This window comes from Netta rufina (genome assembly GCF_964035555.1).
Source record: "Netta rufina genome assembly, chromosome: 2".
Classification (NCBI taxonomy): Eukaryota; Metazoa; Chordata; class Aves; order Anseriformes; family Anatidae; genus Netta; species Netta rufina.
In genome coordinates this window covers 41,502,265-41,529,419 of record NC_140124.1, presented here as the reverse complement: position 1 = coordinate 41,529,419, position 27,155 = coordinate 41,502,265, and the positions used below count along the sequence as shown (strand labels likewise).

Genomic DNA, 27,155 nt, shown 5'->3' with positions numbered 1-27,155 from the left:
CTTTCCAAGTGCAATAAAAAATAAATAGCATCAACTATTACTCCTTGCTATTCATATTTTTTTGGCACTAGGCAATACATGATAAAAGTTCTGTTTCAGTTTTTATTGTCAATTGGATGTTTGACCAATTACTGGTCATATACCTGTCTTCAGGGTCTTAAAATCAGTAGGATTATTAAAGAGGTAAGGTATTAGATATGTAATAGTTTGCAAAGTTGGCTAATAGAATGGTGCCAATAAAACTTTGGTAGAACAGGGTTCAGGACCTGTCAAAGAACAGGGTTCAACCTGTCAAAGGTCCTCTGAGAAACCGTGTAAATGCTCTAGCTTCTTATCCAGACTATAGACGTTGTTGTGGCTACAGTGGTAGCAGTGGTAGTTACTTAATGCTAATCCAGATAACATCTTTTGTGGGTATGCAGTCAGCATGTGTTATATGTTTCTGTGAAATTCTGAAGCTATTTAATAAAATGCTGCACAGGACTGAGACTAAATTGCAAGTGTATTTTTGACACATCAAACAGCAACTCCATATCCAAATGCGGATTTAGAGTTATTTACCATTTCTATTTAAAAGCTATTTTGACACCATATCTGGGAAATAGAAAGTATTATTATGTGTGTGTGTATATATATATATTTAATGCAGAGATAATGTTTATGGATTTGTTTCAGGTATAATTAAACAAAGTCTCAGTGCTTCTGAAAGACAACCTCAGATTAGGTAGGTATAATTTATGATTTTAATATAGATTATATAACTGACCATTGTTATGATCTGGTCATTTCACAACAGAACACCTGCACTATTTACCTCCATGAAACATTTCCTTACTCGCCATTACAACTTCATTTTTTCTCAGCCAATGACAATCAATCTGTCTGAAGATATTATTTGAGGGTGTTTGCACACAGAAATGTTATATGAATAATTTAAGGACTAGAAGTAAACTGATAAAGGTTTAGAAGTGAACCTTGCTGTATCAGCTAAACTGACGTAAGCTGGTTAGACAAATTCTGGTTGTGCATTTTTAAGCAGCTATTTTTCCACAGAAAAATGTGCTTGCATGTTTGATGGTGTAGAGTAATATCATGACCCTTTGAACTCTTCTAGACATTCTGTATAACCTTAGATATCTATTTCTGAAATTCTGGAGTCCTGCTCATTACTTCTAAAACATAAATAAACCAAAAAATATAGCATGTTTTCCCCTATTCTCCTTCTAAAGGTCTTTCTTTTTTTTTTTTTTTTTTTTTTTTTTTCTGTAATTTATTAAGAAATGCCTCAAATGCATTCTTGAACAATCATTATTTTTTCTAATGTCTTTGACACTGCTTCTATTCATAGATTGTACTTTATAGTTTAATTTCTGCTTTCCTTTCACATGTGAAAAAATCCAAAAATGACTTGTTTTCATCTGCCTTCTGATTTTTTCCCCCTTACCTTTAACTTAATTAGGTGAGCATTTATAATACTGGCATTGATTCCTCTCCTGTTTCCTTAGTCCCTGTTTGATTCAGCTTTTATTTAAAGAGTATTACTGAAACAGCTCTTACTAAGCTGCTTTAGTGACATCTTCGAAATCACAGTCCCTCAATTTCCTTGTTCTTAGTTGTTCTTAGCATATCACCATCCTGTCTGTCACTTACTGCTCACTAGCTTTCCAGCTTTAGCCCCTGCTGAAGTCAGTAATGGCAGACTCCTAACGGTTGTACGCCAAAACAAACACCTTTGTTTTTATTCCATCTCTGCCCCTCACGCAAACACTAGCAAAACTATCATCTTATCCTTCATAACTTCTCATTAAAACTTTCATTTTCCTCACTACTTAAAAAGTAAGTAAAAATTATTGCCAGGGAGGGTTGTTGAGGCTACTGGCCATCAGGACATCATATCTGTTCTTTCAGTTTTCCATTTGTCTGTATCCATTTGTTGTTGCTTATATCAGCTAATGAAATCTTCAGGCTGGGACAGTGTATTAAGTATAGCTATAAAAAACATATGGGATTATATTTCTGGCATTGAGATAATGTTCTGCTAATGATCTAATATTATTCTTTTATTATTATTATAATTAATTTTAATGTTTACCACTTTGGACATGTAGAGTAAACCAGACTTATGAACACACAGTTATAAACTAGTGAATCCAGACAGGCTTTGTTTAGAGGAAATGTGAGAACAAGTCAGGGAATTATAATATTTTCGCTACAGCATCTGATGCCAAATGTAACTATAACTACTCTATTTTGTTTTGATTCATTTTATTTTGTTTTGCTTTAATAATAGAGATTATATTGAAGGCCTGGGATCAAGACTGCGACCAGGTAACTTTGTGCCTGTGATAGAATCAAAGTTTAGCTGAAATTGAACTTAATAGTTTCCAAGTTTTTAAACCATATTTTCCTGTTACATATACAATGTCTCCTCTTTCATTTCCTCCTCTTTGCTGCCTTTTAATCTGATCTTGTTAGTGCCTCTACTCATGTGCAAGGCCCACATTAAGATAATTCACCAGTGGCAAGGTGGTAGTTTCATAGCCTTCCAGTTGCAGTTCTTTGCAATATGAAAAATCATGGTATTATCTAATCAGTGTATTTTAAAATTATAGAAAAGCAGAGAATTGCATTCCAGATACAAATATGTTGTCTGATGAATCATGGAATGTTTAAAAAATATAAATTCCAATAGTAAATCAGTATGACCTCATTTTAGTGTTCATTGTCTTAGCTCTAACATTCACTCTCTTACCTCTGTTTCTACTGGATGCAATGGGAATTGCTCCTATAAAAGGAATATTTCTTAGAGGTCTTCTAAATTATGGAGTATTTATACATCACTGATTAAACAAGTTTTGCATTGGTGATACTTTTCTCTCCTACTGAGAAGGTTCAGATATTGTAAGCTGCTAAGCTGTGACTTCAGAATACTTAACGTTGTCTGAATTAAATAATAGTTGAAAGAAAAATATTTTGAGCAGTTGGAATATTGATCATCCTAAAAACACAACTGTGTGTGTATACTAACTTATTTCACAGCTTTTTGATATAAAAGTTGCATTAGAAATTTTAATTATGCAGTACAAATACATTTTTTTCCTCAAATTTTCAGAACTTTTCAGGGCTATTTACTAATGAATGCCATTATAATAGCAACACACACTTTAAACGAACTATCCAGCCATAATGCATCAGAGCTATAGTGATCTGCAGACAAACACATTAGCCTTTGCAAATAATTTTGGTCCTGTGGGTCATTTAAGCAATTTTGATATCTTTTGTCAGTAATGTTTTATTCTTGAGAAAAACAGTGTAATTTGTGTAAGGTCTAACCCGAGAAGAAAAGGGCACTTGATGGTGCCTTTTCTTCGGGAAGTAGACATATTTAAAATAAAATCTACTGTTATGTTAAATGGTTTGAAGAAAATTTATTGATTTATTGGGATCCTCCAAGGTACTTGAAGGTTTGCTGTTATGCTCCTAAAAGTTTTGATCACTGACCTATTCACACACATCCTTTCATTGCTCAAATGATGTTATTCCTATTTATTTGAAAACAACAACAAAACAACAACAGTAGAGTTGTCTGGAGTAAATGGATTTTCTGGGAACTCCTGAAGTTCCTAGCTGAACTGGGGTTTCTAGCTGTCCTTGAAACACATAGACATTATATGTATTTTAAGTATTGAAAATGATCCACCTAGACTTGTAAGTCGTACTGTTGATGTACTAGAAAAGAGACAAAACACTATACCCTGAATAACAGAGAAATCAATGTTAGGTCCTGCTCAGTCTTTTATGTTTATCATTCTAAGCTTATTTTTCTTCAGGAAAAAAATAAAATAAAATAAACACCATCTAAGAGATGCAAAAGAAAGGAGACTGATTTATTTGCATTTATTTTTTAATAAAAGTCATTAACAACAAAGAAGTCAAATACCACAGGACAGGGACCAGTCAAAAAGGTAGTATGTTGAGGAAATAATGTTTTAATCACTGTCCTAACAAAAACTGAAGATTTCTAGGTTGTAATGGCAAGACCATGCTATTTGTTTTAGGATTTGATCTATCAGTGTTGAAATGGTTAGTGGAGAGGTGACAATGAGATGAACAGAGCTATATAGAAAATGTTCTTCTCATGGTACATCATGTTTTAGATCATTATAGCATGGCTTCCACTGTCACCTTGAGCAGAAAGACCAAGGTAAATTCTTCCTTAAGTAGCTCAAGGGAAAAGCTCTCTTTTTCTAATTGATTATTAAGAGGAGTCTTTGGAAAAAAATGTTAGACTGAATCCCTCTCTCAACCTATCTGCCGAAAGGCATTGCCACAAAAGATCTGACAGTAGCAATGATATCATTATCTTCCTGATCCTACCAGAAATGTGTTTCTGTCATAGAGAATGATATTTTCTATAATTCTTTAGTTTCTGCTAGGTTGCAGCTCAGATATGGTTAGTTCCTAGACACTTCAGTCTGTGAATGTCTCTCTTTTATCTCTTGTTAAAGGAGTCAGCACAGAAGTTCAACAGGAAAAAATAATAACAAATCAGTTGTGGGCTGAATGATTAGTATTTGCAATTCCTCACCCTTTCAGTGGAATTTTCATTCTTGTTACTAGATCACTTAAAAAAAAAAAAAAAAAAAAAAGGTTTAGGTAGATATAAATGTGTACATACGACTGTGATCTTCAGGGTATTTCTGCATGAGAAATTTTTAGAATTTTGTATTTAAATTAGCCTCTGCAACATGGTTTATTGATAACTGGATTTAAAAGTGATACAGGGCTGCTGGCTGTTCAATACATGGACCTAAGCTTTTTCCTTAGTTTCCAGAACTAATACTCAACTTAGAAAGATAATTTTGTTAACTGGTGCTCTTTAGTGAGACCGTAAGTGTTTTAGAGTGGCAATCTACTGATAAACTTGTGCTTAATCTCTAGAAATGATAGTGTGTATGACAAATATACAATATCAAAATCATGATTAATGATTGATTTACGACATAAAAAATAAAAATTAAAGAACCTGATTTGGTTTTGGCTCCATATTTTTTCTCAGCATACATAGCATGATAGAGGGGAGCACTAAATAAATAACAACCAAGGTGTTCATTTTTTTTAAATTATATTTAATATATATATATTTAAATATATAAAAATATTTATATTTTCATTTAAATATATATAAATATATATTTATATTTAAAATCTGATGTTTTGTAAATCGTTCATTTTGAATTACAGATTGTATCTATTTGTATGTCCTAATTCTGTTAAATGATCTAAAGCTTGATCAGCAGCATTCTTCTGCTGGTTCATATCACACATATTCTTCCATACCGCATGCATCAATTCTTACACCTTTTTTGTTCACCAATTAAAAATTCACAATGGTCTTTAACTAACAAAATACAGTGTACCTTCTAGGTGTAACTTCCACAAATCAACACTGAGTTAATTGAGTGTGCTTTGTAAATGTTAAATAATGCTAACTTTTTTCAAGTGGTCAAGTGAATTTGGTTTTGATTTTTAGCAAGATGCCTATGGCTAGTATTTATCAAATATCTCATTGTATATGTCAGGAAACACATCACGTGGATATTAGACATTACTTTGTAGTAAAATAGGGTAGTTTTGCTTTAGAAAAAGAACACACAGTCTTTTAATTGCCAGAAGCTATTCAAGAAAAAGAGTGTATCTACAACAGATGAGAGTATCTGTACCAAATTCTGGATAACAAAGTTCATATTGAATTTAAATAGTTGTTTGTGACAAGTCCCAAATAAACTTTCACTTCCAACTTTAGTTTTCAATTTTTGCTTCCAATAACTAAATATTTTTACATTATTGATATATATATTTTTATCTGATCTTAACAAAGAGCAGTAAATTAAGAGGTTAAAATAACTGTGACATGAAATTTGTTTTGTTGAAAGAAAAGTGTGACTTTTCATGCATGACTTATTTTGCAGTGCTTTTGTGAATGAAAACTATGCATTATGTACAAAGATTTGCTTGACAAAGAATGGTAGTCTAGCTTTAGTGGAAGAGAAAGGTTTCTACCAACTTACTATTTTTGTGAAATGAGAAAAGAAAATTCAGCCTTTTTCCTCCTTGTCATGATAATTAATTTACAATTATCTAAATAAAATCTACAATAATCCAATACAAGTGATTTGAGGAAACCAAGTGTTTGAAGTACCACAGTATACGTAATTCTAAGGTCATATTTTTCCTTTGAATTCAAAACTAACTGTATTCTTTACTTTAGAGTTTATACTACGAAATGGATGCTATTTTTCTTAGAAAAGATCATATTTGGATACATAATAAAATAGTTAAGCAATCAGATATAAGCCTATGTGTGCACTGTTTGTGAATTAGTGTATTTATACCTATTGTTTGAAGAGGTAATAGCTAAAGGAAATGCTCAAATAAAATGTGAGAAAAAAATAAAGTACTTTTTTTTGGAATATCTGTTTCAGAGGAAAAATTAGAAACAACTTTTTTTAGCAATCTTTTCTCAAAGAAGTTTCTCCACCTTCTTGATCTCGTATTAATTAGGCAATGAGTATTTTATCTTCTGATAGGTCTAGTGTACAAAGCTACTGGTAATGTTAATACCTAGAGAAATTATAATGTCTGCAGATATATTGAGAGACAGAATACCTTGCAAACATGATAAAATACTAAAATACTAAATTTGGCAGGAATTATCCTCTGTCTTCAAATGGGCCAACTTTATATCCCATGTCAGAGCATGAAATTTTAGTTGTATATGTAATGTGCAAACTCGTAATTAAATGTTTACATACATGAAAATTGAATCTGTGTTAATATTTTCTGATTTGCTCAACCCCATTTTGCTGTTTGTTTAGCTCCATGCATTTTTCTATCAATACCTAACTAGTTTTGCACTTGCAAGTTTTAAAAACCCGATTTTCCTTTTTATTCACAAGTCAACACTACTTCTTTTATGGAATTTACAAGTGAAAGCAGTATGTAGTCTGTAATACAGATCGATTGTCTGCATTCTTTCTTTTGTGGGAGGAAGCTTTAATCTTTGCTTGGCATTGATGATCTTGTATTCTAACCATGAGACATTCCACTTTTGTTTCATGATGATGACATTTTGATCATGGAGAATGCTTATAATAGTTCCCTTCCACAGACTCCATCAATAGATTCCTCCCTTTAGATAGGGTGATCTCTGTTAGGGAGGAACTTCTTACAAAGAACAGAAACCACTAATTTTCCAACGTAAAATAGAGCAGACACGGAAAATTTATAGCTCCTTGCATTTTTTTTATTTATTTTATTTTTCTCTCAAAACACGATCTTACTAGATGTTGAAAATGAGTAGTAGTTGTGATAAAGCAACACACACCACTACATTTTTTTTTTCTCCAAATTGTACACATAAAACATTCTTATTGGAATTTTTAGGGTAAAAAGTGAATTAACTTTACAACATCAACATACGTAAATAAATAAAAATGTGACTTAGTATGTGGAATAATTTTTTTCAGTTAAAATAAGAAAAATCTGTTTTTTGTGTGTCTTTATGAATAAATGTAGAAAAATGTTTATGTTTAGTGAGGTATATTAATATTTAATCTCCGAGTAACTTAGTGTAAGTGAATCAGAGAGAGGTTTTTTCTTTGGAAGTCCATTATTAATTCCATTATATAAACTTAAAAATTATTAAATTAGCCTGCTCCCTCCCCTTTTTTATGTTGTTCCCAACACTATTGGAAAATCAAGTCATGCATAATAAAAACGGAATATTTCCATCTACAGATTTTAAGCAGTGCACATGTTTAATATATAAAGGCAACAAAATGAGCTGTCCTGATTTTAGTGTTGTCATCTACAGCATCGACAGGAATTGCTGTATCACAAAGGAAGGTGCGTCAGATCAGTGACCCTGTTCAGCAGATTCTTATTCAGCTCCACAAAATTATCTTCATCACTCAAGTATGCATTACCGTTTCTTCTGACATTCTATCCATTTTAGTTATTTGCTGTTGTCAAAAAGATGATACTGCAAAGTACTGCTAATTTAGTTGCTGTTCTTTAAAAACAACAGAACTTGACATTTTTGCAGATGGCAGGATGTTTTAAAAATATATCATTTAAATAAAGACTAACCTTGAATATTAGTGTGTGGAGGATGGCAATAATTGAGTCATAAAAAAAGATCATTGGTTCACCTCAGAAAAATAGATTGTACTGTAATTTATTTTTATAACATTTTGTCATGTTAGCAATATGGATATTTTAGGTGCCTACTGTATATTGATGTGAAGAGCACATAAAATTCTTTCCACTATATTAATATTTTCTAAGTAATAATTTCTATTATCAATACGTAGTAATAATTTCTTAGGATTTCTAGTGCAATAGTTCTTACCCTGAATATTGTAATTCAAATATTTTGAAAAGTCAATACAGTGTTTTTTTTTACAAACTTCAGAATTATTTTAAAATTAATTTTGAACGTTTCGTGGTGAATTCCAAAACAAAAATGGAGGTGGTTATAAATATGCACTGAACTCTCAACTAAAAATACAATAGTAGACTTTTTGTACACCAGAAAGATGACTGGCATTCAGTTATTTGCAAAATTTGTCGTCATTAAAAAAAAAAACAAATACATCATTTTGCTGTCTAAAATGAAAAGTTTATGCTTAGGAAATCACATATATCACATCAGGGGATTTCAGATTGCAGAGCCAAATTTATATGAATTTGTTTAAAACATAATAACGTAACTAAATTAGGAGCATTTTACATGTCTTAAGCATTTTTGTTATTGTTTTGAGACTGTCAAATATATTGAAACAGGTAAAACAGGAAATCAATTCTCATGAACAAAGAAAAAATGGTTATTTAAAATAACTGGAGTTGGAATAATTTACTGCATTACTAAGCCCTTTGCTTGGTAACAGAAATGAGGAAGTTTAGTCTTTCTGTGCTATATTACAAGTGTGTCCAAGATGCTTATTAGTGAACCTACCCTCTATGGTGAAGAAAGGTTTCTCAAGTGGCCTACTAGTTAGTGCTAGTTCTCATAAGTGAGAGCTAACAACAACATAGACTTGCTTGAAGTTGGCCATTGAACAACTTTGATGCTTTCAATGTCAGTTGATCTCAGAATGAGAAGGCAGAGAAACCAGAGTCCACATCTGTACTTGGTCACTGTGCAACATGCTTCTCTTGTACTTGGTTATATTCTTGCAAATCTATGGTAGAATATATATATATATATATATACACACACACATATATATATATTATTAATATATAATTGTTTCCTACAATTCTCTATTACATATTTCAGCTGACAATTTGAAACTGAACTTTACAAGGGAGAGTTCTTTGCTGTTAGGTCTTGGCAGGCAAAGCAGCCTTCCCAATCCAGTTTCCATGGGAACAAGAGTTGGACTGATTTGTTGGAAAATAATGTAAGAGGAAGCTTTTAAAAAGCTTTATGGCCATTTTTTAAAAAGCTGATCTGACATCTGATTTCATTAAAACAGAACTTAAAATTGAACAGTAGTGCCTGAGGCAACTCTGAGTTTCTCATGCAGTGGATTTGTCCTTTATCACTGTTGCTTCAGAATATCCCAGTATGTCCATGGTACATTAACTGCACATAGTTCATTGCAGTGGCATGTAGTTTATGGAGTGTCTTGCAGGCCTTTCCTAAGGCATCATTTTTTCCTCATATATAGGCCAATGAATGTTCAACATCTGACTTAAAGCATACGTGTAAGGTCTCATCTGCACAAAAACACAGTAGCATCTATCTGTAACAGACAGCTGTATGCAGCCAGCTGTCTAATGAAGTCGTTTAATGCTTACGATTTAACCTTGCCCTTAGTTTGCCAGAGCAAATCAGGAGTGTCTCCTGTGAGGCCAATACAGCTGTTCCAGATTGATAGCCATCTTAGAACAGTAGGTTGTATCAAAGGGAACAAAATCTTTAAAAAGTATACTGTGATAGTGTTTTGAATATGAATCATTAATGGTGAAAGCTTCCTTGCATAGTCAAGAACCTTACAGAATTCAGTGGAGTGGCACTTTGTGAATTTACATTATTGATGTGATTGTAAAGAGTATACTAAATAATAGAAAATAATTTTCACAAACGCTGTCTGCGGATATAATAAACTATACAGAAACAGTGTAGGAGATGGTTTCCAAAGGGTGGTACATACCAAAGAGTGGTCATCAAAGAGACGTGACAGATGTGACTGTCAATATGACTGCCGCTACCAACAGCTGAAGCTTTACATTTACTCATAAAATCATTTAAAAATGATTTTATAATCAGGGAGGCAAATCTAGTATTAATCATACTAGGCTTAATATAATGATTTTTCAAGGTTAGAGGGACTTGCATGATCTGCCAAGCCTAACAGAATGGGTAAACTAAGAAAGATTACTATAATATGTCATTAAATGAGGTTTTGTACTGTTGTCTGTCACCATGCTATGAAACATTAATGTTTCTTTTTGCAATGTAGCTACTTTTTTCAGTAATGGTACTGCTGATTAGGCGATCTTTAGGGAGCTGTAATTGAGTGGTGAAAACGTTTGTTTCTCTGTATTGCATAGCTTCCTCCAGCTTTGCAGTGCAACTTGAAAAGGAGAGTCATTGAAAGATTCAAGAAGTCCCTCTTCAGTCAGCACAGCAATCCTTACAATCTGAAATCAGAAATGAAAAAGGTGCAGTACATCAATTACCATATTTCAAGTTTGTCTCTGATCGTTACAACATGTATTGTAAATGAAGAGGGCCAGCAAAAACAAAATTAATCTCATTAGAGCTCAGAAAGCAAAGAGGAAGGAAAATGTAACATTTTTTTTTTTTGTGGCAAAAGCTAATAAAAATAATATAAGCTCTTAATTTATATAAGCTCTTCATAATTTATTATTAGATTGCCAATATTATTCATATTATGGAATGTCTTTCTACTTGAACTATGAGCTTTCATAAAGCACATAAACTGCCCAGAGTATCTTGAATATTGAATACGTTGTCCCATAATAGTGTAGGATCAGCAACAGTTTAGAATCCTCAGTTTAAAAATACTGCAGATTTGCAAAAATTGCATGGCTGAAGAACCATGCCTGTATGTTTTCCAATGACATGCTAGACATTTTCCAAACAGGAAAGAGCTAGTGACTAAAATTCCTACCCAAACCATTCCATGATTCTATGAAATCAGAATTTCTAAGTGTTCCTTCAAAATATCCTGAGACGACTGTAGTCAGCAGAGCATCTGAAAATAGACATCTGTGTACTGTGGGAGACTGTGGAACTATTTCATTTTTTTAATTGATGACAAAGCAATTATTAGATATGTTGCTGTAGATAAAATTTGGTGACAAGGATAATTGCTTACCATTCACTTCAGCTGTGAGACATAATACCCCTTTCTAACCTAATTTGCTTGTCACCTGTTTGCACTGAATTGTGGAATATTCCAAGTCATTGTTACAGAATTTATTCACCCCAATTACTAAATCTGCTCGCTACTTTTGTATTAAGTTATCTGAAGTGCTTAAGCTCCGTGGAGTGCCTATATAATGTTTACATTGTTGTGCATTTGAAAGATAGTTAAAGATGCTTCTTAGAGCCATCAGTTTCATGCAAATTTGCTATTCTGTAAATCAACCTGGGATTTACATTAAACAAGTCCCATATTTCAGTCATAAAATTAAATCTAAGGAAATGTTTTCTATTAATGTATTGAGTGGATGTTTCCAGGAAAGGGTGCCCAAAAATATGAGAAGAAAAAGGAAGTATTTGTTAGAAAATTAATCTAATTTTCAATTGCCCAGAAATAATGGAACCTATTTATTTATGAATGTATAAATGCTCTCAACTGTAAAATTGTTAGCTTCAAAACTATTGAATTTGTGACCGAAGAAAATGGAAGAAAAACACTATTTAAAAAGTAAATGATAGTAAATTGAAGATGTTTGAAATGCTGACTGCAATTCTGGGTATTTATACCTCAAAGGAAATAGAAAGCAGCAAAAAGTACAGTTAGAAGGATGGGGAACTGATAAGCATTAGTGAATAAATAGGACATATTTTAAGTCAGTAAGAACAAATACATTTTGAGAATTTTACAAAAATCACCGCTATAACTATGCTGGGAAACATGAAATGAATTTGGAAGTAACAAAGTGCTTTATACAAAGTGCAGGTTGACAGATTGCAGTGTTCACTAAGTGACTTGGGGGAGAAGGTAGAACATTCATAATTGTGTTCACTACTTTTTCATTAATCTAAAATGTATTGAAATCTCCTTTGACTTCTGATAGTTTGGGAAACACGGAAAGAGGCAGACTGCCTGTCTCAGATTTACATAGGAAAGGGTAGACTGCTTTACAGAAGTCTGATGTGTTGGCAAAAAGGAAGTGTGGAGATTTCAGGTGTCCTTTGCTTCTCTCTTTCTCTCTTGCTCTCTCTCTCTCTCTTTTTCTTCTCCCCTAGCTGCTCCAAGGTTCTCCTGAACTGATTGAGCCCAACATCTTTACAGCAGATTGGTGTGCGGTACTTCTCTCATCAGCTGCAAATACATTAGCACCAGATGATAGAAAAGGTAACAAAACAACAAAATATTGGTAGTGGCATATGTTTCTCTAATAAAGGATATTGGACTGAAGTAGAAAGAATTCCTGCTCTGATCTAAAAGCTATCTATAGAGACAGGAAAGTTGTTGACTATACGAATTTTCTGATCATTTTTTTTTCCCTATGTGTATGTTAGTTTGTTTTTCGATTGTTGGTGAGGTAAGTAGTTTACCATTGTGGAACATTCTACTAAGTTCAGAGAGTATATTTTGAAATTAAAAAGAAATAGCAAAGATACAAATAACACATGGTTCAACCACGAAAATTAACAGAAATTTTTGTCACTGAAAACGTCCTGCTTAGGATTTGCCTGTCTTTTCATGTGATTTTTAAACAAATTCTATTTAAACCCTTTGTTGTTCTGTCACATTTAAACTAGTAATCCTGACATGAGACAATTACCTATCTGAATCAAACCCTAGAAACTTGGAGAGAAATGTACGTGCTATACTACACCTTTATCGTGTAAAGAGTGTACATATACTTTAGAAAATAAATAGAGCCAAATACAATTTGGACTAGAATTACTCATTGATAAATCATTAAGTCAAACCTACTATCACAGGCAGCATCCAAGGTGGGGAGCCATAATTCCTAGTTCAGAGACTTCTGTCATTTGCCTCTTTGTGCAATACAACTAAGAAAATATTGAAGGAGCCTGAGGGAAATGCACAACTTGCATTTTGTCATCGGTGCCATTTCCGTTCTTCTAAATGCAGAAAAAAATATGGCTGCAATTCATAAACTAGAGGACATAGTATGGTTAAAAACTGTTGTTCCGGAAAGAAGGGTAAGAAACCTTGGTTTTGCTGGCCTTTGTGTTGAAATTGGCATATAAATTCCACAGATTATTGTAAAAGTAAAGAATAATACTAGGTGTTGAGTGTGACATTTGGATAAGAAACAAATCCCTAACAGTCGCTTAACTTATGAACTTTATTTTGTTCTTAAAAGAAAAAAAGCAAATTGATTAGGTGTTCAATATTGGTAATTTTTGATTCTCTTAACATGCAAACGATACTTTTGTCCTCACAGTTTGCTGCTGCAAGTGTACCCTTTTTACTGCAAGTAAACTGCAAGTGGGGAAGAATAAGTTACATTGCTATGTTCTTTTACTGCAAGTGGGGAAGAATAAGTTACATTGCTATGTTCTTTTACATTAAATATATATATATATTTAAATTAATATTTTTTCATCAGTTATCACATTTTATAATGTGATAACATCTTGTGACTCAAATGTTCATGGAATACCTTAAGATCCCTTCTGCTTTTGCCAAGGGGTCATTGTGATCAGTGGAATAAACTGCTGATAACCTAAATTAACAATCATCTGACATGTCATTAGAGAACTGCTAAAAAAAAATAATGAAGAACCATAAACTCCAGATTCAGTAGTATAAAATTACATGCCTCTTATTTTAAGGTATTGTTGGCACTTCTGACATAGCAGAAGGGATGACATATGAACAGTTGCAGGTAAGCTTTATATATATATGTATTAATGTATTTTATTGCTTTTAATAAAGGTAATTTACTGAAATTAATTTCTTTTAATTTGTAGACCATAATTGAAGAGATTCTAGAGGAAAGTAGTTATTACAATTTCTCTTCAAACAGGTGAGTCTGAGTGTACAATTTGAAAAGAAAAAGTTAATTAAGATGTGCTAAAAGTTAACATATCATCTACCTGTTTGAATGATTGCAATTTCAGTTGAAAGTTAGTGCAATGCATCGTTATTATAATACATGGATGCATGGACTGGAAGAAATTGATATGGTACATTTAGTTAATATAAGCTGTTTTGACCACATGGCCACATTTGTTTCCTTCACTCAGACAGTAGACTGGTAGACGTTTGGCAGCAATCTCCTTAATTTTTTGTTGAATAAAACCAGAGATGAATGTAAGTTTTATTTTAATAGAAGTATATTTTATAGGGCTAAAAAGATGAAGCTAGCATATATAGTAAAGCGTTTGAGTACAACTCAGAAAGCAGAAAAAGTAGTTGCTATCACAAAAGTGCAGGGGATGAAAAAAAAAAAAAGTTTTTTGAAACTGTGTGTATGCCTTGTCCTAGAGGTAAGTCTTCGCAGCAAGAACCCTTGGAGAAACACAAGAAAGAGAGTATATGAAAAATACTTAGTGTTTCTTGTTCTCTTTACCTGTTAGCTTGTACTTATTACCTCAGGTATTCTTTAGTGAAAAAAAAATAAATAATAATAATTCACTGCTTCTACCAGGTCTTCCTTGTCTTTGCAACAATCAGCATTTTAATGCCTGGGAGACCACCTGGGAGTTATCTTTTCTAAAAACAACAACAAAAAAATGACCAAACAAACCAGAAAAAAAAAAAAAAATCCTCTAAATTCTGATATTAAGAGGTTTTAAGACTTTGTATTTCCTGGTTCTTCACTAATATTTTTCAGTTATCTGTTATCTCTGCATTTTTTTCTGTGTGGAACTATTTATTGACTACAGCTAGAGAAGTTTCAAATGTTAATCTGAATATTTTTATAGAATACTCACTAAATTGGAATTCCAGCTTACAAATATCTTACAGCTGCCAGTCATTAAGTATTGAAAAATCATGATTCAGAACTCCCAAAATAAAATAATAATTTGCTCTTTAAACCTTCAGGGTAAAATTGAATCATGTTTACAAATCACTTTTGCAGCTATAAGGTCTAACAAATGTTAGTATTTAAATTTTTGTCCTGATCACATGCTCCCAATATTTGGAGCTGTAAAAAAATCAAATATTGTGCAACTTAGAAAAACAATATGAAAAAGGCTGTCCTTTTTAACACTGAGATCTAGCAAATGTACAAATGTGGTGTGTAGACATTTAATTCACGCACTGGCAAAAGCATCTTATTGCAATTTACTTTAATGATGCAGATGTATATTGAATATGGGCATGAGTATTTTGCACAAACTACTATGAAAATAAGAAATCTATTAATAAAAATGTAAAGGACATTTAAAGATTACAGAAAAATATGTTAGTACTTACAATGTATAACACAAGAATGCCACATGAGACTAACAGCAGTGCAATAATTAACATTGCTTTTTTTTTTTTTTTTTTTTTTCTGGTGACAGCATTTATTTGGGACTTTGTATTTTTCCTGCTGTGCCAAAATTCCCTACGGAGTTGTTGTTCTTCAGAATCTTAAGATATTTTTGTATGTTTTGGGAAATTTTGTTTCAGAGGAGACAAAAAATTATTCTTCATAGCCACATGGGATGACAGTGTAGTATAGGATGTTTTTTCCCTATGCCATATTTATCCTGTAGGGGGAAAGAGCAAGTAGTACATCTTCACATATTCATAAAGGCTGGAGAGGAAGGCCAGTGAATGCTCAACATCTTTCTTCACATTGTGTTTCCCCTGAGTCATACAACTTCTCCAGTAGTGCTGATAATGTGTTATTCGCAGGCAGTGCTGATTTGTACTTCGTTCATGGGGCTTGTAGCAAAGCCAAAATTGATTTTAGAGTGGGAGAAAGGAATGAAGTGGAATCTCCTTAGAAGTTTAGAAGTATGTTGTCTAAATTTGATATTGTTTGCTTGTTTTTGCTTCTTATTTACAACTGTTAATGTGTGCATGTAACAGCTACTGTAGACTTTGACCTACTCCAGTGCATGTGCGTCATTCTAGCATGCCCTAGCTTTAGCTGGCAAATGCAGAGCAGCCACACCTAATTGTTGGTCTGTCATCAGCAGCAATACATGCTCTTGATTTTTCACTATGCTGTTGAATCGTGTTATTTGTCATGATGCATAATTACATTTGGTTCCCCTGTCACTATTACGTTAATTCTTTTCTGGACAATGTTTTACTCCCAAATTAATTAATATTTTTCCCTCTCTGAAAATTGGTACACCATGCTTTCATTGTCAGGAACATCTGTCTCTGTTTCCAGAGGACTTACCATATTTTCTAGAATATGCTTCACTCAGTACTATTTAGAGCTTTCAGCGTTTTTTTTCTTCTCATACTTTGTCCAAGTAGTCAAGCAGTGCAGTTTCAATAGCTTTTGAATTCTTTATGGTTCATTTGTCTAGCAGACATGCTAGGGTTCTTCCCAACAGTTCTCCAAACAGTTTAAGCAGGCTAGAAGGACAAACCTCAGTATGCAGCTTGTTTGGGACTTTCACAATGGACATAAAGAATGGTAGTGTATCTAGCAGAAAGGCAGATCACCTTTCCTTCTGCCCATAACACAATTCTAGGTCTTCTGATAGAATTGTGAAAAAAATGAATTCTAAAGGAGTTGCATCTTTGTCAGTGACATGGATGGTGGGATCAAGTGCACCCTCAGCAAATTTGCTGACACTGAGCTGTGTGGTGTGGTTGACATGATGGAAGGAAGGAGTGCCATCCAGAAGGACCTGGACAGGCTTGAGAGGTGGCCCAGTGCAAATCTCATCATCTTCAACAAGGCCAAGTGCAAGGCTCTGCATCTGGGCTGGACAAATCCCGAGCACAAATACAGGCTGGGCAGAAAATGGATTGAGAGCAGCCCAGAGGAGATGGACCTGGGGGTGTTCGTGGGTGAGAGACTCTACATGAGCTGACAATATAGAGTCCCTGAACCTCAAGGCTCGGCTTGGGGGAACGGAGTCCCTCCCACTGTAAGTGAAGAGCAGGTTCAAGACCACCTGATGAAACTGAACAGGTACAAATCTGTGGGGCCTGATGACACACATGGTCTGAATTTTTGGGTTGACCCGTGTGGTGCCAGGTGTTGGACTTGATGATCCTTGTGGGTCGCTTCCAACATATTCTATGACATGCATCCCAGGGTCCTGAGGGAACTGGCTGATGTAGTTGGCAAGCCTCTCTCCATCATATTTGAAAAGTCCCAGCAGTCAGGTGAAGTTCCTGGTGACTGGAAAAAGGGAAACATTGCTCCAATTTTTAAAAGGGATGGAAAAGAAGACACGGAGAACTACAGACCAGTGAGTCTCATCACGGTACCTGGGAAGATCATGGTACAGATCCTCCTCGAGGCAATGTTAAGGCACATGCAGTACAAGGAGATGATCTGAGATGGCTAATATGGATTCACCAAGGACAAATCATGCCTGACCAGACTGGTGGCCTTCTATGATGGAGTTGACTGCATCAGTCAACAAGGGAAGACCATCTGACTGACAATTGCTTACCTGGACTTCTGTAAGACCTTTGACACAGTCCCATATGACATTTTGATCTCTGAATTGGAGGGAGATGGATTTGAAAGGTGGACTAGTTAGTGGATAAGGAATAGGCTGGATGACCACAAGCCAGAGTTTTGGTCAATGGCTCTATGGAAGCTAGTAATGAGTGGTGTCCTGCAGGGGTCCATATTGGGACCAGTGCTGCTTAATAACTTTATAAGTGATATAGACAATAGGAGTGCACCCACAGCAAGTTTGCAAATGATACCAAGCTGAGTGGTACAGTTGAAGCAACAGAAGGAAGGGAAGCCATCCAAAAGGAACTGGACAAGCTTGAGAAATGGGTCTTTGTGGACCTAATGAGGTTCAATAAGTCCAAGTACAAGATGCTGCACCTGCGTCGGACAATCCCACACATGAGGACAGACTGGAAGAACTCATTGAGAGCAGCCCTGCAGAGAAGTACCTGGGGGTTCTGGTGGACGGAAAGCTTGACGTGTCAGCAATGTGCACTTGCAGCCCAGAAGGCCAACTACATCCTGGGCTGCATTAATAGAGGCATGGCCAACAGGTCAAGGGAGGTGATTGTCCCTCTCTGCTTTGCCCTCATGATGCCCTACTTGGAGCTTTGTATCCAGGTCTTGGACCCCCGCACAAGAAGTATGTGGACCTGTTAGAGCAGGTCCAGAGGAGGGACAAAGATGATCAGAGGCTTGGAGCACCTCTTCTGTGAAGAAAGACTGAGAACTGGGGCTGTTCAGCCTGGAGAAGAGAATATTCTGGGGAGACCTTGAAGTGGTCTTACAGTATTTAAAAGGAGCTTATAAAAAAGATGGAGAGTGATTTTTTTTTTTTTTTTTTTTACATGCGTAGATACTTATAGGATGAGGGGGAATGGCTTTAAACTAAAACAGGGTAGATTTAGATTAGATATCAGAAAGAAATTCCTTACTATGAGTGTGGTGAGAAATGAAACAGGTTGGCCAGGGAAGCTGTGGACGTCCCATTCCTGGAAGTACTCAGAGCCAGGCTGGATGGAGCTTTGAGCAATGGTGGGAGGTGTCCCTGCCCATGGCAGGGGGGTTGGAACTAGATGATCCTTAAGGTCCTTTCCAACCCAAACCATTCTGTGATTCTATAAGGCTCAAAAGTCTTCAGAAAACATATGAGAAAATCACAAACTTAATTGGTAAAGTTGAAAATTCCTAAAGCTATTTCTTCATTTCAGGGACAATTTCTTCAGGATTTCTGAACAATTTAACTTGACAGTGTCAGTTCCATATGTTGGAAAGCTGCAAGGAGAATTCTGTTTTGGAACAAAGACTTCCACAGCTGTTGTGCAACAACATGGGACATGTGCTTTTGCTAAAAGTGCTATTAAAAGCAGAAGAAATAGCTTGATGTCATATACTGTACTAATGCAATTTCCTACTTCATCATGAAACAGGCTTTATGCAAAAAACATTCTTAAAATATTTTTTCTTTACTTTCTGCTTAGGGGGGATTTTGTGTTTAGTGTTTCTTTCCTGTCGCTGTTGCCTTTTGCTGTTCCCCCGGAATTCCAGGAATGGGACACTAAATCTTAGCTGGGGGCAGTGACATGAATCTTGTAGCAAGATTAATTAACTGTGTAAAGGGTTAAAAATGATTCAGCCAACTTTATTTGGTGTGGATTAAAACATGAATTCTTTAGAAAATGAGACAGGTTCATAAGAAAAATATCATGCTTTACCCCATTTCATTATAATAGTAATTACTATCTCAATAGCAGTCATTTCATTTCATAGGGATTAATGACCAGCTGAGGATAATGACCCTCAGCTTTATCTCGAATGATCAACTCGTGCCCATTTATCACTAATGTCCTGAAATTATTCAGAGCTCCAATTTTGTTATGTATTTATACAGACATTTGGTAAACATGCATAAAAAAATGTAGTGTTTTGAAATTATTCTAATCACACCATTTGTGCCAGTCTTTCTTTTTTTTTTTTTTTTTTTCTTTTTTTTTTTCTTCTATTCAGATTTAATATTATACCACATAAGTGAGAGGCAGTGAGAGGCACCTTGCTGTTGAGTCTGTCATTTATGAATAGGACAAGAAATATTAGTTTCAAACTTTCATCACACTTCTTCATATTGGAGTAGATATGTAATACAGAAATTGATGGAGAAGTCTATTTTTAATCAGTTGCATTAAGAGACGTAATCCAAGCACAACTCACTTATATGATAGAAGATTTGTCATATCATAAATAAACAAAAATAACAATGGTCAAAGACAGTGGTTGTGTTCAGCTGGGTGCCATAGCTCATATAAGAGGTCTGCTTACAAGAGAAATCTTTCAGTATTTATTTCATAGGACAAAAACAGTTGCAATGCAGATAAGAATAGATGGCAAAATTGTTCATAATTAAATGCATATATTAATATGTTGTCAGTTATAATTTTCATATCTTTGTTCAGTGAAATCTTTTCCATTGTTATTGAAGTTTTTGAATGAAAGAAACAAACATTCATGTACTTAGAGCTTTTTCACAAAGAGGAAAACTGTCAAGTCTGGTTCTAATGATAGCTATACATTTTTAACTACTCAAAGAATAGCACAAGGTATTACTCACAAAAGGATAATATAGCTCAGTAACAACATATAATTCTGAATTTTGGCTATTTGAAGCAGCTCTCATTTGTGACTGGGGCTATAGTCCATGGGTATATTATCTGAAAATACAGATGCATTTCTTGGGCTTTTTCTGTCTGCAAATTCTCACCATGTCAGCTATTTATTTTTCAACACTATTCTGCTTGTTTAATTGTGTTGCATGACCAAAGAATTCAAATTTGTTTTTAGCTTAGTTAACATTTTTTTTTAATGTTCTAGAACAGACCAAACTAGCCAGTAGATGAAAAGTACGCAGCTCCAGTGCTTCTGAAATCTAAAGTGAATTTTTTGACTTTGTGATATCTTCGCGATTTATGACACTACTACTTTTTTTTTTTTTGGTACCACTTTCTGTTAATGTTGCCTGACATTTTCTGTTAATTGTTTTCTTCTTCCAAATGATAGTCCATGTTAATTCTTACTTATTGTATCTCATAAACACAAAAGAATATTGTTTTGGGCAGGAATGTTTATCTAAGTTGAACCAGCAATCTGTTGGTTTGTATTTCTCCCCAGTGTGGTAAAAAAGCAAAAGCTCAGCAGTCCTGCTTTGTTTTGTTTTATTTTGTTTTATTTTAAACATCTGTGACTGATAGAGTGTTTAATCTACTCAGTTGCAGGTCTGTGTGGCACTGTAAGCATGCAACCCTGTTCCCACAGAGCAGCATTCACTACACTGTTTAAGCTGACTGTCCTTCCACTGAGAGGCAGTATTGGCTTACCTTTCCTAAATAACATACTCCACAGAAATTAGAAAAAGGAGAAGTAAGATGAAAACATGGAGTCACAATTGATTCTAGCTTCAGTTTCATCCAACTCTTAGGATAAGGCAGTGATTAACTCCTGTCACATTGATGTATAGAGCTCCAATGACAATGAAATATGTGGCCAACAAATGGGTTGAAGACATTAACTGAATAAAGTTCACCACTGCATACGGTGATAGGCATACTGCACTTTTTTGTGCTTTCTAGAGACAAAAACTTTATTAAGTTGTTACAGCCACGCTAGTATTGGCCATACTCAAAAGAGAAGATATGTGAGAAGTGCCAAGACCTCCTGTTAATAGTTCAGTGGAGCTCTAAAGATATATTGACATAAAATAGAGAAAATGTATGCCTTAGATGCTAGGGTATTAGCACTTGCACATTGCAGAATCAGATGGCCAATTGTAAAAAAGTTACTGCTTGCTGAATCTTTAGAGAATTGCAGGAATGTTCCTGTCATTTCAGGGATGCATAGTAGTCCAATGACACAGAAGGAGGATTTTAATTCTTCTGATACTACAATATAAAAACAAAACACTTTTCTCCCTTTGGTTAGTAAGTCAGTCTAATTAAGATTTTTATTTCAGGCTCTTTTCTGTGAACCAGCATGATAGGAGCTGTAGCATAAACTGTTTAGAGCTCTAGCAGATAGCATCAAGATTACTAGATTTTGCTAGCATCAGGGCTGCTACATATAAATTACTTGGATTTAGAACTCGGTTATAATTCATGAGATTGTATTGGGCAGAACAGAGAAGTGATCCATGAATCCTTCTGGTGTAAGTACCAAAATAATCTGATCCTGTGGCAGGACTATGAATGATGCAAAACATCTCTCTTCACTCAGTTTGCTGAAGATTCTCTTTAGCAATAAGGTAGGCAAGGAAGGAGGTGCATTTCAGTTCTTTTGCTGAAAAAAAATAAATAAATGAAGACTTGTCTGGGCTACTATAGGATTTTGGATGTCTGGTAGGTACTGGTTCATTGATACAGTTTAGTGATGATACACAAAGTAAGTGGTCTCCTAACAGTGGCAAAGCCTGAAGTCCACACTGTCTGTAGAAAAAGTGCATGTTTATGAAGCTGTCTGTCAGCATTTGGACTGTCAGAATGACTGTTTTCAACACTAGGCAGATGGCTCTGATCCCTTGCAGAGATCACATGCCCTGAGCTCTCAGACGTTCTTATATGAGCTTCCCATCTTTGAGTGGAAGCATCTGTCATCACAGACTTGTTTGGCTGAGTTAATATGGGTGTGCTCTTGCAGTTCTGAAATGGATCTTTCTACTAGTTTAAGGAAAAGATTTACTCTGGGACTAACTTCTGTGTGTCTGAGATATCTATTTGGCAGAGTTCTAGTACAGAGCATAGATAAAGTCTGTCAAATAACATTAAATAAGAAGGCAGATTCCTACCCAAGACAATTGAAAAAGCTTGCTGTAGTCTGGAGTCATCCCTGTGCTAGCAGAACTGTATCTTACACAGCTTTTTTGAACAATATACTGAGTTGAAATGAAGGGGAAATTTCCCTTCCTCCCCTTCCTTCCCTTCCTTCCTTTTCTTTTATGGTTTGGTCCAGCTAGGTCAGTTTATCTGAAAGGAATGTAATACCTTTCCACGTCACAGCAAGATGCAGTTAAAAGGAGTTTTAGGGATAGGCTTACTTTCTTTTAAGGCTAAGTGCAAGATAACCTGAAAGTTTTCTAACAAATGAAACCCATGATTAGCCTCAGTGTTTAGAAATCACAATCATTCAAAGTTAAAACATTTTTAACTGTCTCAAGATATCCTGATGACTGGTAGGATGGTTGATGATTGATTGTTAAACAGGTTGTTGTTTTGATATAGCAGTGTAGGATACAACCAGAGTTATTCTGGGATGTCAGTATGCTACTAACTGTCACAGTGTTCCTCAAAATACTGTAGTTGCATTACTTTTCCATGAAGACTGCATTTTTACTAATAGAACTTGTATTTATAGATAAGGGAAAGCCAGATCCTTATGGCTCTGACATAGTAATCCTTAAGAGAAGATAATTCTTAGGCCTCATCAGCCTGAGTTTTGAAATCTATTTTAAAATATTTTACTTAAATCTAATTATCTGGAAATTATGAAAAATCAAGGAATAGCTGTTTGTCTTACTGGAATTTTGTATCTGTAAAAATGCCACGATCTCCTGAGTTTTCCACGTTTCCATGGAGTCCTGTAGCTATAGAAATCTGTGCTACTGACGGAGCTGAAAGATTTTAGCTTTTAAAGCACTGGATGAAGATATTAAAAATATGAAGCTTTGCCCTACACTGCTTGCCCACATTAAAAAAGAGAAAAGGAATTCTAGTGACACTTTATTAGTGTTGCATTAGAACAAGGATTTCAATTTTTGGCTAAGAAAGTACATCTTTTGTCACAAGTATGACTTTAACTGTTCTCTTAGAAATTTGTGCCGGTGTAACCAAGTTATAATTTTAAGAAATCACAGCATGTATATGTTGAACAGTAGTCTTGACGGAGCACAGAAATGTTATCAGATCAAGTCAAAAGTTTATCTGATCATTGAAAAATAACATCTGTGCAAAGAAATAACTAGCGACTGATGAGAAGAAGGCCAGGAAGTGAGCAATAGGTAAATCTAATGCAGAGTCAAGAACAGCAAGAGACAAAATACAAGAATCCTGGAGGAGATACTGGTATGTGGAAGGGAAGAACCTGTGGCTGGGACAGACCAGGTGAATAGAATGGTTTTCAGTAAAGCCAGATGATAGAAAACATAGGCCTACAAAAGAGCCATGCAGAAAAGCAGGCAAGTTCAAAAGCTGAGACAGAACGTTGAGCCTCTGGCAACTGGTGCACTCAAGTGCAGTGTCTTTTCTTATGTTGTCAGAAAAGAGCATGTGTCATCATCATCTGGTGCTGGTCCTCATGTGAGGATAGCTACCCATACAGGCTAGAAGCTATTTATTAACTTAATGACGGAGTCTGCGCATTGCAGTTAATAGTTTCAGTCTTGTAGATGACTTGTGTGGGTGATATCACAACAAAAAGCCTGGAGAGGGGTTCTTTTATGGTGTAAAAATTAGGAAACAACACACACAAACCTTTATGTTAAGTATTATTATTAACTATATTGCAGAAGCTGTGATTGAAGAAAGGTATAGAAAGTACTCTTCTGAAACATGGTAAATATTTTTGGGGTGTGACTACATCCTATTTTTTGCACAGATACAGTGCCTCATTAATTATTATGTTATCCACATATGGGGCTGAATGAAAGTTTGCTGTCAGCCTTTTGTCTGTGTGTTTTCTCTTATGTGTACTTGGTTTTCCATCTTAAATAATGACCTTTCAGCCTAGGGATTTAAATGTAGCAGAAGTTATTTTTCATACGTTTCATTTCCTCATTACTTGAACACTGCTGTATCTTTCAGTACTTCAGTAATCAATGTAATGCTCTGCATCCTGAGAGGCTGTTTGTATAGAGGCACGTATGAAAGGGCTTTGGATATCTGGGTTATACTTGCTGTAAACTTATGTCAAGGAAAATGTTCTGAAGAGGTTTTGCTTTTGAAATAGAGACAAAAGGGAAACACCTATTTTACTTTCTTGCAGCACCATTTATGAGATGAAGTCTTTTACATATGTTAACAGGATAATTCTAATAATATAATTCAACGTGATTCTGAGGTAGTCTTCATCTCTATAAAGTCAAAAGAAGTGGCTCGAACATTTTCTGTGCTAATTTTCTGTGTACCATTCTAGAAAGGAATTAGAAGAGGAGAAGGAAGTGATGTTAAAGACTTTCTTTCAGCTAATTCTCCATTATGTTGAAGTCTCTGGAGGTGTTACATCAGCAGCATAAGTTAACACTGGCCTGCAGATGCAGTATGTTGCATTCGGGCCTCATTGATTAGCTGTGGGAGACCTTTGCACCATGCTGCTCTAATTCTATTTGTATGCAGTGCAGACAAGTCCATAAATTTTGAGTCAGAGGATCATTAGGCAAACTAAATCCCTGTGTATAGCATAAATGGTAGAATTTCACACAGAGATTTCTGCATCAAACTCTATTCTAAATTCTGAAATAAAATGTTTATTTGGATAGACTTATGAGGTTCCTTCAATTGTGCGTTATAGTCATAGCATGGTAGCTTTCTGCTGATAGTGCAGAGATTGATCCCAGACCTGGTGAGTGTGAGTAGCAGGGAATTTTTAGTTCCCACACATATTAACTAGCTTCTTTTCCCCCACAGGTATTTCTACTATCCAACGAAGGACTATCCAGCAAAAGAAGAGAACTCATAATTCTGAACAAAGAGTTCAGAACTGTTTCTAGTAAAGTCAAACTGCCTGTGTTTCAGCTGATGCTGTCTGATTACCAAAGGGGGCAAATTTTGCTCGTTAAATAGCAATGAGAAGGAATTCAAGTGTTGGACAGCTTCAAGAAACCTTGTGATTTTTCAGGATGATACTGTTAACCTTAGCTTTGTTTACAGCATAAGCACTTTACACAGAACCCTGTGAACAATGCTTCCAGGTTTATACATTATGAGGAAAACATGAGTCCCTGCAGTACGTACCTTCTATTTTTTTTTTTTAAAAAAATTGATGCATAGTCAAGTTTTTCATAGTTCAAAGCCTGTAGACTTATTTATATCCACTCATGTCTTCCAAGGGAAGAAAAAAGCTTTGCAATATCACCAGACAGAAAATATACGTAGGTTCCCTGTATGAAAATTAGAAACAGATTAAACATTGGCAATATGATTTTAATATTTAGATTTTCTTTACTTGCATTTAGGTAGTTGCAAATTCTAATGCTTGTATGACATGTTAATAGTCATTATTTACAACTGGCATAGCACCTGGAAGGACTGTTATTTTAAAATAGCTGTTTTTACAGCTATTTCAAAATGTATGTATATTATATGTCAATGTTTAGGCATGAATTTTATAGATATGTGTATATGAAGTGTCATATGCATATATTTTATATACACATTCATTTATTAACAGATTAAATGAAATACATGCTTTGCTAATCAAAACTGTAGCACTAAAAAGAACTTTGAGAATTTGAATATTTATTCACTCTATATTAAATGGAGATAAAAATCTCACTGTAGCAGCAAGAAGTTTTTTTTTTTGTGTGTGTGTGTGTCTACAATTCAGTAAGGAATACTTATAAACTACAAAGGCTTTTCTACCCAGTTGATGCTGTGGCAATCTGAACTGTTGAAAATAACTGGAAAGTGCTTGCTGACATTGTTGAAAATTATTAAAGTTATGGCCATCATATGATTATTCATAAGTAATTTGATACAGAGGTACAATGTGTGCTTTTCAAAGGCTGACGAAGATTGTTCCCCATCTTCCCCAACTCCAGTATTTTGTTTTTAACTACAAATTGCTAACTAGCATTCGTTTCCTAACAACTCAAGAGTATTCAAGGTATTATTGCTATTCAAGGTATTCAAGTAATTCAAGGTATTATTTCATCTATAATGCATGACTTACAATCCAAATTGTGAAGTGGTGAAAAAGGACTCTCTTTTCATATACATACATGTATTATGCAAAAAGTCATCAGGTGCTATCTTTATCTTTTTTCCTAGAATGGAGAAAGGGAAAATAGTATGGTTAAATCTGTTGGATTATAAGGTAAATCTACACTGTATATAGCTGCCATTGGAACTGATTTCACTGGTCTTTTATCCTAAACGTTGATATTCTAGTCCTACTCAAATTGCATTTCAATTCTCATGATCAATTTTCCTTAATGTAGTATGAAACAAGTCTACGCTTAAAATTGTAACCTATTTTAATATCTTTACGCAGAAATGTCTTATAATTTTTAAAAGTCAGACTGTAATGAATTCATTAGAAATACTTTCAACCTTTTTTCA

The 27,155-nt window shown here is 34.6% G+C and overlaps 1 protein-coding gene across 1 annotated transcript in view; it reads left to right on the top strand.

Annotated features, from left to right (window-relative positions):
* The window catches only part of NEK10 (NIMA related kinase 10), a gene marked incomplete at both ends in the record, with an annotated part of 96,935 nt that extends 71,381 nt beyond the window's left edge, over positions 1-25,554 (top strand). The window contains 8 exons of the mRNA XM_084306658.1: positions 676-724; positions 2,291-2,328; positions 7,877-7,977; positions 10,624-10,734; positions 12,515-12,623; positions 14,081-14,133; positions 14,219-14,274; positions 25,503-25,554. Coding sequence (XP_084162784.1) covers positions 676-724; positions 2,291-2,328; positions 7,877-7,977; positions 10,624-10,734; positions 12,515-12,623; positions 14,081-14,133; positions 14,219-14,274; positions 25,503-25,554 — 569 coding nt within the window. The remainder of the gene's footprint in view (positions 1-675; positions 725-2,290; positions 2,329-7,876; positions 7,978-10,623; positions 10,735-12,514; positions 12,624-14,080; positions 14,134-14,218; positions 14,275-25,502) is intronic.
* Between the last annotated feature and the right edge of the window lie 1,601 nt (positions 25,555-27,155).